Genomic DNA, 15,664 nt, shown 5'->3' on the forward strand with positions numbered 1-15,664 from the left:
ACTGTATGGCAACAGCCTTGTTTACGGGAACTAGTCGCTATTATGGTTATGGTAGTTCATGAGGTAACTGAGCCCCCTCCCCCCTCCTCACAGGGCTACCAGCCGTAGGGACATGTCCCTAAGCGCAGAGACGACTCATTCTCAAGGGCGAATGGATACTCAGGAAAAACTCCTTAAAAACATAGGGACCTAATTACGGTGTTGTATACAATGTATACTAAAAAAATAATAATAAACCACATGATCATACTTCTTTGCAATGGCACTCCTTAGTTAATTCGTTTTCTTATGTATCATGTACCCAAGGACGATACATAACGTGTACCGTACATGTTTACGAATGAGATGAAACTGGGCAATCGTACCCAGCTTTTCTGATGACTCCGGGCTTCCGGAGTCTCGACCGCCCCAGTTACGGTTTGTCAGTCGTGAAGGTTTGTGGGCAGTTAGGCCATTCTATTTACTGTACAGTAATGAAGAGGCGAACTCTCAAAGAAAGGTCTGTCCTTAGAGAAAATTGTTTCACGTTTTGAAAGGCTCCAGAACTAAATTTGTCTTGAGAGCCCACAGCATACACCAAATCCAATCGTTAGTGAAGGATGGCAAAGTGTTAAACACATGAAACATTTCCTGCTATTTATATCGTGTGAGTGTGTTCGCGTTTGCATACAAGATACGCTGGAACTTCACGTAAGTCAGGTTACAACGGGGAAGATTAGTTCTTTTTTGTTATCTGAGCAGTGAATTCATTGTGTTACCCCACCCCCAGCCCCCTTAAGAAATGACATCCTCAGTGCTCATCAAATTTTTGACCTGAAAATAAGAAATTACATTATGTGGATTAAAACAAGAAATTACATAATGTGGGTTTTTTAAAATACAGTTCTAAATACTGAAGGACGTGCTGGTTGGTCGGCCTATCGTTCACTATGGTAGGTTATGCCAGTACGATTCCTTGAGGCAGTTTTAAATGGTAAACTTGTCAACGAGAGTTAAGAGGCTTGATGTGGACCACTGGACTTTTACCAACAGCCGTGGGAAAAGGCCCAGAGACTTCTGAGGCTTTATATAGTATATGGATGCATCGAGACTAATAATTTATGCCTGGATATTCGGGATGAAAATAAACTTTGGCAACTCCCTCAATCGCGAAAACACACATCGACGATTTCTCGTTGGTTATGGAGGAGAAAGGTGCTGCTGTAATTCTCTTGTACGACCGACCAACTACAGTTGTCTTTCATCCATCACTCAACTGAAATAATGGTAATTTGGTTTTTATTTTAAAATGTTCTCTGGAATAACAGTAAAAACGCTGTATCATAATCTAACGTGTACTTTGCAACCGATGAGTTGGTTACGACGCATGAAGTAACATTGGTATCGTTTTTATTGTTTTCATCAGTTTATGAGTATGAAGACTGCAGCTCTAAACTGGGAGCAGTTACAAATAAAATAATTTCTGTATTCTTTAAAGCGAGTTGTTCCACCTTTCCCTGATGCTCCTAAAAAATTGTGCCGTTGGTAATGCAATTTTTTCTCAATGTTTTCTGCCTTGTGCAACCCCATGGACTATGTCACGGAACTTTGACCGGCCGAAAAGAGAGGCCACTAGTATCGTTGAAGAAACTTTCAAACTTTGTAATTAAAGTACTGGAGGACATTGTTTATTTCAAATCGCCAGGCATTATAATATTGCTGTTGGTGGTGGACGTCCTTGGTGAGCGTAAGACTTGTCAGGCTGTTTACAACAAGTTCCTTGTAGTAGTTTTTAATCATGACTTTTGACGCCATTCTTAGCATATAGGACGTATACACTACAGATGACAGGAGTGGTATGGCCATGTGATGAGAAGGGAGGAGACAAATGTAGGGAGGAGAGTGATGCAGAGGAAGGTGGGAGAGCGAGAGGAAGACCGAATAAGCGAAGGTGGATGGACATTGTTAAAGATCTGAGAGACGAACAGTTGCCAGAGGTCGATGCGTTTGACCGAAACGGGTGGAGGAAAGCTGTCAGGAATATCGACCCCTCATGGAAGTGAGAAAAGATTTTAAGAAGACGCAACAGATGATAGGAATCACGCGGTTTCTCTGCCATATCCATTTCATATTTATTTCAGTGTAAGGCAAAACATATTTTATTTGAATCTTTATGACAATATAGTCATAGTATATCACTTAGGACTGGTGTGACTCTATCGCGCTAGGATAGATTAGCTGTAATTTTGGCTACCTTGCTAAATAAGCCTTGCAACTTCTGCTGAATTAGTTGACCGTTATGGAGACATTTATGAAGTGACAATTTGGACATCATTCAGAAATTTCTTTTTTGGCAACTTCATTTCTTCGGTAGTAATGTCCCATTTTTACTGGTATTTGAAATGTCGTATTATGGTGCCAATATATTACTGTTGATTGGCTTGACTATTTCTGTTAATATATCAAGTGCCTTAGCTCTGATAGCAAGCTCTATAGGGTTTTTCTTTATCCAATCTGTTTTGTCCACGTTTATATATTTTCTTTTTCTGGCCGTCCAAAAGGTAACATGTTAACCCATTGCTATTGGTACACAATGAAAAAAAAAGTTTGGTACTCTGACAACGATAATGGGGCATGTGTTTGAAAAAAAGTCAAGATAGATAGCCTCTTTTGTCATTTGACCCAACAACAAACCTGTGATTTCTATAAAAAAAAATATATAAAAAAGGAGTACATCAGTAATTTGTCGAATATTTTGAAAAGTGCAAAACGTTACCAGCTAATCGACTCCCAGGAATATATAAATTAGGCCAAAGGCCAAGCACTGGGACCTATGAGGTAATTCAGCGCGGGAAAGGAAATTGAGAGTAGGTAGGTTTGAAAGGTGTAACAGGAGGAAAACCTCGTATTTGCGCTATGAAATAATTGTTAGGAGAAAGATAATATGAACAGAAGTACAGTAAAAGGAATGAAAGGAGTTGCAGCTAGGGGCCGAAGTGACGCTGCAAAGAACCTTTAGAAATGCCTACAGTGCACCGAATGAGATGCACTGATGGCACTTCCCTCCTACGGGGAGTAGCAGTCTTTAAGAATACTTTGATAATAACGCACGTACATTATTTTACTCTTTTTTTCAGCAATACTTGAGTTTATGTTGCAAGACTTCAAATGTACTGTATGAAGAATGTGGAATGGCGCCAGAATTATTTGACCTGTAGAACTGTTAACTAAAAGTACATTTTGAAATATCACAAGGCTTCCAGTGCCTGCGATATTTTTTAGGTCATACACAACGGGACCTTGAATCCGTTTAAGCACAAGAAATAAATGGTAGGATTTTTCTGCATTTAATTTTTATCTGGTTAAAGACAACTTTGAAACTGTCATATCGTAATAGTAAAGAAATGGAGGATGCCAATAACAAAACGCAAGAGAGTCAGTGAGCTTTAAACTGAGTACCACTTGCAAAGCAGAGGTATAAGTAAACAGAGCCGTTGTGGGGACAGCAGAGACGCAAACACTGGTAATATTAAGTGATGGACGCCTTACTATGAAATTTATATTGAATGTAATGAAAACAGAACATTTCCATTATTATAGCGTTCAGAGGGAACTGTGTAGAAATAAATATAAAGAATGTTTGTGTGCTACACACACATTTCTGTGTTGTGTGGTCGACAAAGTATATTAATAAACGATTTCTTTGATCCCCGAGGCGCTCGTACTAAACACGTTATCCCATTGAGCTTCCGCCTTGTTAGTACTAGCACCTCGGAGGTGGCGCGTAGATAACAAGTCAAAGTAGCACCAATGTTTGTGTGTGATATGTAATCACAAGAATGGACTACTGTATCGACCTTTATACTGGTTTACTGGATAACTTCTGAAGAAGGAAGAGACATATTCATTACGACTGCAAGTTTTATATAAAAAAAAAAATACTCGCCACGTAATATAGTTATCCCAAGTTAGGTTCAGTTGCACTGGTCACCTATTACAGCGAGAAAAGAATATGAAATGTGTGATGTACTTGGGAGGAAGCTATATGAAGCTAAATATTTGAGACCAATATGATATGAATGCAACTTTGCAGATGAACATGGACAAATTGAAGTAAGTGGAGCAACATATTAACAGCACTGAAAGAATGACTCTTCAGCACGCGAAACCCAGATTGTGGCTAAGTTTGCTTCAGCATCAAGGTGAAGGATAGGACCGTGTTCGTATGGATTCATTCATTATGTATTTGGCTGCCTTATGAATTTAGCATTGAATTTAAGACTTGAAAATTAATAACGTGTTCTTGAACTGCAAGGAGACTCAAACTCAAGATTTTTGAAAAGTTAGGCCATGGTACACACTCGATAAAGCAGCCTAAGGTTTGAAAACACAGCTAGAAGGACGCCGCCCTTCACAGGCAACCAATTGTGACATCTAAGATGGTCCAGCAGCCACAAATATCGGGCAAAAAGTCGAATCAATAAGACAAAATATAACCGAAGGGTGAGGGTCAGATGAACACCCTCAAAAACTGTCCAGGAAATCATAGTGGTAAACCAGTCGACATGGTGGAACCTATATGGTGCCATACAAGACGAATCATTCCCCAGGAATGCCACTTTTTCTGGGAGAGGGCGACCGCCCAGTAATGATGAATTTGTGAAGCAAACGAGAGAGGTAGGCAACCTCTTGATTTATCCACTGAGCAAAGTTTGCGCTCTGATTGGCCTTTTTGACACGCCTCCAGAAAAATAAAATGGAACAAAATGTAGGAAAACTGTGGAAGACAATCTTGGAAAAGAGGTTACATATTAAGTTCCATGTTTGAGAACTCCATCGAGATCATTCGTTACCTCAAATGCTGGTTGAGATGTGGCCGTTTTAGTCGGGAGAACAAGTAGGTTGGGTTAGATCGAACCGACCATAGTTGGCATGGGCCTTGCCCAAAGGTATAACATATATTTAAAAGGGGTTTAGGAGGACTGGTGTGGACCTTTAAACTTTGTCCATCTCAAGGTCTAAAGAATCAAACAGCCGTTATGCAGACGGATTGTTGAACGCCCCTTGACTTCCTAGTCTTTTAAGAATTTGTTTTTCGTCAAATGTTAGTTAATACTTAGTTCTACCTACGAAACAGTTAGGTCATCTTTTGAAAGTCAATTCTATTCCAGTATTTTAGAAATAAGTTCGATATAGTTTTATATAACTCAAACATTCCGATGGTGTTGAATCATGTTAAAACATAGTTATGCGAAAATAATAAAGAAAACGTATTTTCTTTAAAGAAAACTCTTGGTGCTATTTTATGGGTAACCATATCAAAAGTAAAAGCTGCCTTTACCATTTTTTTTATAAATTTAGAATAAATTTATTTCGTACATATAACTTGCATATTGGTGTTTTGATATCAAGTAACGATGATGCTTTACATTCACTTGGAATAAAGCTTATTGTTATCACAGGGAGAATGAGTGGAAGAATTAATGGTGGAAAATAAAACTCCAGAAATATAAAAAGATATATAAGAGCTTTTGAAATGATAGAAATGACTTAGTAAAAAGAAATACTGCACCATAAAATAAAATTAATGAAATCAGCAACATGTAAAAACTCGGAATTTGAAGTTACGCGTTCAGAATGAAACTGAGAATCCCCTAAACAAAGCAACATTGCTTACGCTACGACAGTTCTTCGGTGATGACTACAACACCACAGAAACCGAGGTGCCATCTCCCAACACCCAGAGATACAAGCTAGGGTAAAGAAAAGAATATAACCAAACCCGTTAAATATATAAACAATATATAAACAATAAGGGAAACAAACCTAGGTGACAAAGAACTTGAAAAAGGCAACGGAGAAAGCTGTGAATAAAGAAAATCACTAGGTTCCTAAGCTGTAGGTCCCGTTGCTAAGTAACCAATTGGTTCTTAGCCACGTAAAATAAGTGTAATCCTTCGGGCCAGCCCTAGGAGAGCTGTTAATCAGCTCAGTGGTCTGGTAAAACTAAGCTATACTTACTTTTACATGTTTAATATATATATATATATATATATATATATATATATATATATATATATATATTATATATGGTTGCAACGTTCAAATAGTGTTTTATGAGCCTTCTTATCTTCATACATACATATATATATATATATATATATATATATATATATATATATATATATATATATATATATATATATGAGAGAGAGAGAGAGATATTGTGTGTGTTTGGTCACATGTTCTATTATAAGCAACTTACCACAAATTGTTATAGCATGTGATAGCCAAAGATGTCAGAACGCATTTATACAATAGCTTTCTTTGCTACTAATATTACTTGAATTTCCCCATCTTTCTGTTGCCTGTAATTTTCCTGTAGACATTAACTAGCGAAGAATATGAAGTCACGTTCTTTAAAGATAAGGGTAAGGTGAGACCCTTCTCTTAAGTGCAATTCTTGATATATTGCTAAAAATACACTGAAAACCCTTAAGCTTTACCGTGGCTATTGTCCTCATCGTCTGAGGGAATGTTACTGAATCAATATTTCTACATGGCAGACTATTTATATACGTTTTCTGCTGATATAAATATTCTGTCCACTTAGAAATTGTGACGTAGTTGCGTTCCCTCTGACAACGAGGACAGTAGTCCTCGTAAAGCTCAAAGATTTGCAGGGTATTTTTTTACTGTATATCAAGAATTACATTCAAGAAAAGGGTCACATCTTGTTCCTATCTTGTGGATTAAGGAAAACTTAACGGAAGTAAAACATCACCACTAGATACAACAGACGTACAATATAAATAAATAAATAAATAAATATATATATATATATATATACACATATATTATATATATTACTCATTATATGATTTACACGCGTAAGGCACCGCAAACGGAAGATTTTAACTGGGGGAAAGGAGTGCCGATACAAAGATTGCACTCCTACACAGGTAACATTATGATGATTCGACCATAACATGAAAGGAAAATGACATAATGCAAATAAAATGCGCAGTGCAACGAAACACTTTTGATATTTATTTACCCACACGAATGTCAGTGTCACTGATATGTATCCCAGGTGTAGGGAAATGTAATGATTTATGTTTAATTCTGCTTTCGGTAAGATGTCATTGCTCGTTTTCTATGACATCAAACATTCCAATAATATACGCGTGAACGAAGTCCATTTATCGGTCTGAAATTTCACAAGTTGCCGCATACGTTCTATTGATGGGATTGGCATTAATATTTAGCGATTATGGCGGGCATAAATAATTCGGGAACGAAAACCGCCGTGGAAAGTGCGAGTGTCCATAAACAGAGAGAAGTCTTCGTAAAGGCCTGACTTGTATAGTCACTCAGTAGGTTGCCAGTCACCGACACCTCGGTAGGTGGAGGAAAACATGTCCCCGTGAAAGTGGCGATCTTGTGTTAGATGAAGTGGGCTCTGGCGGACTTTAGTGGCGAAACCGGACACCGCCCCTCGTCGCGATGGAGTCCCTGGACCACCTGAAGCAGGAGCTCGAGCGCCTCAACCTCGAATTGGACCAGACGAGCAGCGAGAAGAACCAAGCCGCTCAGTACGGGTTGGTCCTGCTGGAGGAGAAAGAGTCTCTCCAAACAAGGTGCGAGGAGTTGGAGGCCTTATACGAGAACACCAAGCTCGAGTTGGAAAACACCCGCGAGGTAGAGTATTCCCTCCCTTCCTTCCCCCCCCTCCCCGCTCCTGAAGGAGGCGCTGAAGGGCGTTTTGTGTTTTGGGGTCGTGGTGACAGCTCACCGTTGTGGGGGGCGATTGTCGAGGCTTATCATCATCATCATCATCATCAGGCATTCACTCGTCAGCTGTTCTCCAGGTGAAGGAGAAGAACTGGGGGCGGGGGGGGCACCTCCCCCCCTCACGAACCAGGGACGTCCGTCCGTCCGTTAGGCTGTGGGGAATGGGCCAACCACAAATGGTTCGGGGGGAATGCGGATGATGGTTCTTCACCATTTATTTTTTTTTTTTTTTTTTTTACACACTGCAGGTGTTAGGTTATGCTTGACTGACAGTCGGTAGGCTAGACTGACTTTTAGATGAAGTTGCTTTGTGCTTAAGTAGCCTAGGCCTGTTCCAGCCTGTTTCCCGGGGAAATTGAGATTTGGTCTGTGCAGCTGATTTTCGTCAGCAGCTGAATCTTGAATTACAACACCATAACTGCATCATAGCCCAATTCCATATAAGGTCAGGCTATGCGAGTCTCTCTCTCTCTCTCTCTCTCTCTCTCTCTCTCTCTCTCTCTCTCTCTCTCTCTCTCTCTCTCTCATTAACCTGTCAGTATATGTGCATATAGGCCTGCTGCATTATTAATTACAGCAGTAATTACAGTTGGATAACTGCTGCATTACCTTGTTAGATTTATAAAAAAGGTGTGTGAATATAATACAAAGTCTGTTGGTTATGAATTATGAATTTAAAGTGCATTGGTTTATTTTACATAACTGATTTCCCAGCACTGAAGGTCATAGGCACTGTATAAGGACAGGAATATAACCCATATATTGTAGTTATTAAATAATACCATGAATGGGTATCTAAACACACATGGTATGTTAGGTTAGCCAATGGTTGGATGATATTGATTACAGTACTTTAAAAATATGGGTATTTGCTTTTGAAAGTTTTACAGTATTGTAGTATGTATGAAGCAAAAAAAAAAAGGATTTGTCATAAAGTACTATTGAAAATTATACTGTGATCTAAAACAGCTTTCTTGACTAAAACCCTGGGCAACCATGATTTTTAAATAATGCTGATTTTTGCATAATGGAACAACCTGGTCTGTGGAGCCTAACCTTAGGCTATTGGTATTTGAGAGAGTGGATTCAGTCTTAGTATCACACCAGTCTTCCTATGAACTTGAAGTGTTCTTCATAATACACCATGTTAATTTATTTTTTCCCTATTTTTGTTAGGACAGTATAGCCTATGTATGTTTTTTCTCAGATGACGACGAAAGATTGCCTGCAAAATTGTAAATGAGATCAGGACTAACTTAATAAAGTGCTTTTAAACTATTCATATTTCTCAAGGTACAACAATAGGGTTAGTATGGGTATATATTTAAATGCTAAGTACCCTAGGTTCATTGTGCTTACCCTCAATTCTTATGCAATTCTCTTATCTGTCACAGATTTTAGATATATCCATTCATCGTAGCATGGATTTATAACTCATAATTCCCTTAATCTGTCAGACGGGGTGTTTACTAATATTTTAACTTTATTTGGTGGTAGATTAGAAACCAGTAGTACCCCATTGTAGAGTCGTAGGGTCTCTTGATACATATATTGTTCCCATTGTGCTACTTTCATTCCTTCCCAGGTATTCCATTTGAATTGCATAACTACAAGATGTAAAACTGTACCCAAGTGTACTGTGAATCAACTGTTTTTTAATTTTACAAGAAGCCTACAGAGACATCTTGACAGAAAAGCGTAGTTCTTGTTTTAATCACTCCTGTAAGAGTAGAGAATTCAATGGAAATGCTGTTACAGAGGCTTAATTTTGCATATCTAGTGGTTTGTAGTGTTGGGTAAAGCATAATGTTATTTAGTAAATATATCTAATGCTTCAGTCTGCTGTCTCACTGGTACTCAGAGTGAGGTATATAGGTACAGTATCAGGAAACTTCCATCTAGAATCTTTCCTTAAACTCATGATGTTATCCCTTAAACTCATATTTCTCTGCTGCATTTATAACTCCTACAGATTTTGAAAAACAATGCTTGGACTGGGATCTTGATTTGTCTTGAATGATTGATACATTGCAATATGCAAATAAAAAATGAGTAATCACAGTTCATTATTAGTTGTTAGTGTTTTGGGATTGAAAATCCAAGAGCCACTGTATTGTTATTGATAGGGTAGTGTTAGAATTTGTGACCTAACAAATGTGTAGCCAAAGATGCTTTGTTAACAAGTGTTGACCTTTAGTTTGCCTGCACTTCAGTACAGAAGAGCTATAGCTGTGGCCCCTGCCTTCTGCATTGGAAATAAATGATCACTGGTATATCTTCTATTTTTGGGGTAAGAACCCTGAGGAGCATTATTAGCGTGTAACGAAAGAGTACTGTACGGGTATCATTCATGCTTTGAAATTCCCATGCATTTTTCTTTCTTTTCAAAATGTCTTTTCAAAATGGAAAAGTTTGGTAAGATATTCTTATTACATAGGCTGCGTTGCATCCAAATGGAGACTACTGTTGCCGTATCCCTGATGTTTGCATTTGTGTCAGAATCAAATGGCAGAATGAGTGTTGAGAGTTTCTTTTATAATTTTTTGTTTAGTTTGATACTTGTAATAATTTCAAAAGGTACACCTTCTTGTACTGTACCTAGTGGCATCATTCGTTCCTGAGGTGGTAATTCATTAGCAGGGTTTTTAATGCATAATTCAATGATAGGTCATTGTTAGGGTATTGGATTATTGGACATCTTGAAAGCCATATTTATATTATATCCATTGTCATTTGAAATGTCTTAATGAGTAAATTACAAAAAAGATGGCCTTGCAACCCATCGTTTACAATGGGGTGTGGCCATTGGTTGTAAAAAATGAGGATGTTTAGGAACATACCATTTAATATATCAAATGAAAGGTATCTTTTTTTTTTTTTGTTTGGATTATGAAAATGGGAATTGTAAAACCCATTCCTCCCCATGTGGAGCAGGGTTAAATAGGTCGAAAGGAGAGTGGTTGACATTTTTATATTTCATAATTGGATTATAAGCAAACACTGAGCGTTGATGAGCATAAAGTAACTGTGCCGCCTTTGATTGTTTTTCATTATGTTTATAAATTTTAATAGAACAGGCCAACAGACATGAAATTCTGTGCGCGCAGGTGGAAAGAAAGAAGGAAGCAAAAAGAAAGAAAGTAGTGGAACAGTAGAAATAACATATAAGTAGTAAACAAACAAATATATATGTTAAAGAAAGGAAACTGGTCATTATACCTTCAAGCAAGTTGTAAATTTAATATGACTCCTTGTCCTTTTTACATAAAGTATGCCTTATTTTTTTTTTTTAATCCTAGATGCTGTCTGTGAAACAGATCATTCATTCATTCATTCCATCAATGAGCTTCCTCAGGTGGACTCCTTGAGAGAGGTTCTGTGATTAATTTTAAACAAACAAACATCTCTTCTCCTGCGATTTTAATGTAAAGCATGTGTGGCTTACACACAGACTCTGATCTGGTCAGAAGCGATCTGTCGATGATTATGTACGTGTATTTGGGTTGAAAGTTGTTCAGACTTGATAAACTGTCTGTCATCTCGGTGATCTTTTTTAACTTTCCAACTCAATCTCTTGCATATGTTTATATTTTGGGATGCATAAAAACAAGTAGTTTCATGTTTTGAAGCTGATTGTATTCTTCAGATGCCTCTTGTATTTAACCTCAGAACAACATTCCTGGTCTAGGAATGCTCAAGATTCACCATATTCATCTTGACAGAAGACACTTCTGTTTTGGAAGGTTCTCCTTTCTTTGCTTTTGCAATGAATTGAAGCTATACTTTCACGTTGATACTGTAGTATGTTGAGATGTTGGACAGGTGAATGATCTTAATTGAATTATCTGTTGTCTCTCCCCGAGAAAGTAGGACTTGATTTCCTCCTTGTCTCAATATCCATAATCTATTGTAATTTGAGGGAGGTTTGTAATATAAAAAGAGAAAGTCAGAAATATTTCTATATGTGTATGCATTTGTTTTAAATGTCTGTTGTAGATTTTTTCTTTTCTTGAGGCATTTTATTGTAAAAAGAATACTGTAATTTGAATATCAACTTCTGGAACTCGGTGAAGCGCAATAATGCTGGTGATCTTATCACCTTATAAAAGATATTGGGGTTGAGCTCCATTTTGTCTGGTTTTGGTGGAGAAAGGGCCACTCAGAATTTGCTGAGTCATACATGACTGCAAATAAAAAAAAAAAAAGTTAACTGGAAAAGACATTCACTGCTGTCATGAAGAGAGATATTTAGCCTTGGAGGAAGAATTCTAGTTACAGTGAATTCTTTGCATATTTTTATGATGAATCTTGACTGTGTTAAGTTATCAAGAATGAAGGAGAATTAGAATATCATTGTGTACCATACATTACTAAACTGGAATGATATACTGTATATCATTTTAGTGGAAATTTGTTTATATTGTAGAAAAAATCAGTACAGTTACCTTTCTCTCTCTCTCTCTCTCTCTCTCTCTCTCTCTCTCTCTCTCTCTCAGTACAGTTACCTTTCTCTCTCTCTCTCTCTCTCTCTCTCTCTCTCTCTCTCTCTCTCTCTCTCTCTCTCTCTCTCTCTCTCTCTCTCTCTCTCTCTCATTGTTGCCTATTCCTATTGTTTGTGGTGCATGGCCATGCCTAATCTTTTAATCTTTCTTCTCGTGGTTATCTCCACCAAACTTTCATTCACTTAAAACCATCAGTATTTTTCTCTCACCCATTCTCCTCAGCATAGTCCTATGTGGAGTCCAATTCTCCTCTGAGTCCTCAATGCTGATGTCTTTGTCGTCATGTTTTTCTCTATTGTGTCTTTCTCGTATATGAAAGAAGTATGAAAGAAGCGTAAATGACCGCTATTTTGAGACCATCCTTTTCTTTACCTCATCAACTGACAGAAAACCAGGCAAATGACGTTATTGTTCAAGAGATGTTACCTCATGCACCTTCGGAGAATTTTGCTTCATGTGTAGGCATTCCTAATTCCTGCAATGCCTTTGCTATCGCCATCGTCATTCATTAACATGCTTACGTCATGGTTTCCCTTAACGAGTTCTTTGGCTGACTTTGTCTCCTGTGCCATTTTTCCATTTAACTCTCTCTCTCTCTCTCTCTCTCTCTCTCTCTCTCTCTCTCTCTCTCTCTCTCTCTCTCTCTCTCTCTCTCTCTCTCTCTCTGTGTGTGTGTGTGTGTGTGTGCAAAAAAATGACTTTTGGGATTTTGTTATTGCATATATTAGTAAATCTTTAAGCCAACTGAATACTGTAATAAGTATTGTTAATAATAAAAAAAAAAGTGTGTCTTATAATACATCTTATTCATTTTTTGACTGCACTAAAGGAAGATCCCATGCCGACATATACAGTAACCAGTTTAATCTGACAGTACAGGAAATAGCTTATTCTGTTAAGAGTGTTTGTGTAAACTATTTTGTTCCCTCAAATGCAAATATGACACTTTTTTCACTTACTGTAGCCTTAGAGGGAAGTTCATACTAGAAAAGTCTCAGTATTTAACAGTAATCGTACATGAGTATTTGTTCGTAGAATTTTTAAGTTTTCTACAACTATGTTAATCCCTTCAGAAAATTGCAGATAGCAGTGTGCTGTTTTTGTGTGAGAGATATGTTAACATTTTTACGTAAAGTAGCACATATTCAGTTGTCAATTTCCCTTGAAATCTGACCCATAGTTTGTTTCAGGCATTAGCCAAGTTCCAGACTACTCATCGTGTTGCTACTGCAAGTGGAATTGAAACAGAGGAGTCGTTGCTTTCGGAGTCAGCAGCAAGAGAGACTTCACTAAATTCCCAGATTATCGAATTAGAACTTGAAGCCAAACAGGTATAGTACATTATACTGCATCCTAATCAGGTTTTAGTCTATGAGCAACAATACTGAATGTTTAAGAAGATTAGATGTGTGCTTAAAGTAACAATCTGAAATACAGTGTTATAAATATTGAAAAAGTTCAAATTTTGCTAGAAACTTTTATTTCCTCGTAAGATTGTGAGAGGAGCCAATTTACTTTGGATTGTGTATAAAAAATTTAGCTTCAGATACAATTGTACATGCAAAGTGTCTGATGCTGGTTGTCTATATGATTTTTTCCACTTATAAGAGTCTAAGCAAAGTCATTTGCCGCCCAGTCTGCATTAACAATTTCATCTCCGTTAACAGTGCCGTGCAGAACTCGAAAGAGTACAGAGTGAGAAGTCAAGATATTACCAAGAATTTTCCGAGCTACTCAAGGAAAAAGAGCTAACAGATCATGAAAAGAAACAGCTGAAAGCAGAACTGAAGGATCTGAAGTTTCGTGAGACACGGTTGTTCCAAGACTATGCGGAATTGGAAGATGAAAACATCACGTTACAGAAACAGATATCTAGTCTCAAGTACGTATAGTATTGTTTGTTTGTTAGCTTCAAATCTTGAGGAAAATATAAGATTCTTCCTGATATTTGAAGAGGATTATTGAGAGTAGAATTAAGAAAGAAAGAATTGGTATTAGACTTATATATAGGAATTTTATATCCTCATATTAAGTTTAATGCATGGATGATTATGTTAAGTGGATGTGAAAGAGCAATTTCACTTAATACTGCACAGTATTCAGTCAGTAAAGGTAGACCAGGAAATTTGGATGTTGAAGTTGTGAGATTATATGTAACAAAAAATGGTTGTACAGTACATATATCATTAGCTTTTTTTATTCAGACTAGTTCAGTACATTTTAGATCTGGTGTGAATGTCACTAGTTTTCAGTTTATTTCATGAAAACACTTCCCAGCTCTGTTCAGTCACCAGTTGCATGAAGGTTTCACCTAACGTAGGATCGATAATAGTCACAATGTGTGCTCAAAGGGTGTGGTTGTATTCACCTGTTATATATATGTAGGTATTTTTAAGCATGCCTTGTGGTAATATTTTATTATATATGTGTCTGGTGAATCTAGTTCTTGAATATTCATGTTTTTCCAGTTATATTAATTATTTTATTACTGATGAGTCATTCACTATTAACTGTATTTTTTTATTTTTAGCATCTTTGTATTGATAATTAAATCTTGAATATCTGTTTTTGGAGTTATGTTTAATTTTTAGGCTCTGTATGATTTAAATTATGGATGTCTGCTTTTTTGTTTTGATTGGTAAAAAGTATGGTGTATGTTTGAAATTACTGCAAATATTTCTCAGCTTATTTTAAGGATTGGTAATTTTCGACATAAAAGAATTTTACTTCTGTCCATTATGGACTGAATAGTTTGTCTTAGTATCTCTGAAATTTAGTTATTGTTTCTTTAACATTTAAAATTTGTGTTATCTATCGTTGGGTGTGGATTATGTGAATTTCCAGTATGCAATCTGTATTGATATTCATAGATTTTAGCTAGTTCCACTGCATTAGCACAATATATTTGTTGTTGAATTGGTAATACATTTTGACATTATAGCTTTATAATTGATAAGTAAATCAAAAGTATAAAAAAAAATGGTTCTTGCAAGGAACAGACCTCAGTGACACTTATCCAGAATATGGTTTTGGTATTAACAGTTTTCCAGTTGATTATTTTGCACCTGTTGAGTGGGTGTCTTATCAGTAGAATATTCATTTGGTAAAAAATCAGTTTTTTTTTTTCAAGAAAGTATCTTTTAGTTACCTGTTACTCATAGGCATGTTGTTATAAAATGATTCTTTCAAATTTTTTTTTTTCTTTACAATAAGATTTCAGCTTCCTGTTTAATAACTGATAACCAAGATGAGAGAGGATTTGATTTTGAGAATTATAACAGTTGTGAAAGTTGTAAAACAGTAATTAAAAAAAGGTCCCCCTGTTAAGTGTAAAATTCATTTGCTTTTTTACATATTACTGGAAATTTTCTTGACTGTAGCAGCATATT

At 36.8% G+C, this 15,664-nt stretch overlaps 1 protein-coding gene across 4 annotated transcripts in view; it reads left to right on the plus strand.

The window, feature by feature from the left end:
- Window positions 1-376: 376 nt before the first annotated feature.
- Window positions 377-15,664, plus strand: part of BicD (protein bicaudal D) — an 81,032-nt gene continuing 65,744 nt past the window's right edge. Inside the window, exons 1-3 of one of the 4 annotated variants that reach the window (XM_067128529.1) lie at window positions 377-1,266; window positions 13,466-13,606; window positions 13,943-14,157. In XM_067128529.1, coding sequence (XP_066984630.1) covers window positions 1,264-1,266; window positions 13,466-13,606; window positions 13,943-14,157 — 359 coding nt within the window. In that variant the 5' untranslated portion in view covers window positions 377-1,263. Of the gene's footprint in view, window positions 1,267-7,100; window positions 7,681-13,465; window positions 13,607-13,942; window positions 14,158-15,664 lie in introns of those variants that run through there. The other 3 variants (XM_067128531.1, XM_067128528.1, XM_067128527.1) reach the window with 3 other exon arrangements.

The sequence above is a fragment of the Macrobrachium rosenbergii genome, chromosome 26 (genome assembly GCF_040412425.1).
Source record: "Macrobrachium rosenbergii isolate ZJJX-2024 chromosome 26, ASM4041242v1, whole genome shotgun sequence".
NCBI lineage: Eukaryota > Metazoa > Arthropoda > Malacostraca > Decapoda > Palaemonidae > Macrobrachium > Macrobrachium rosenbergii.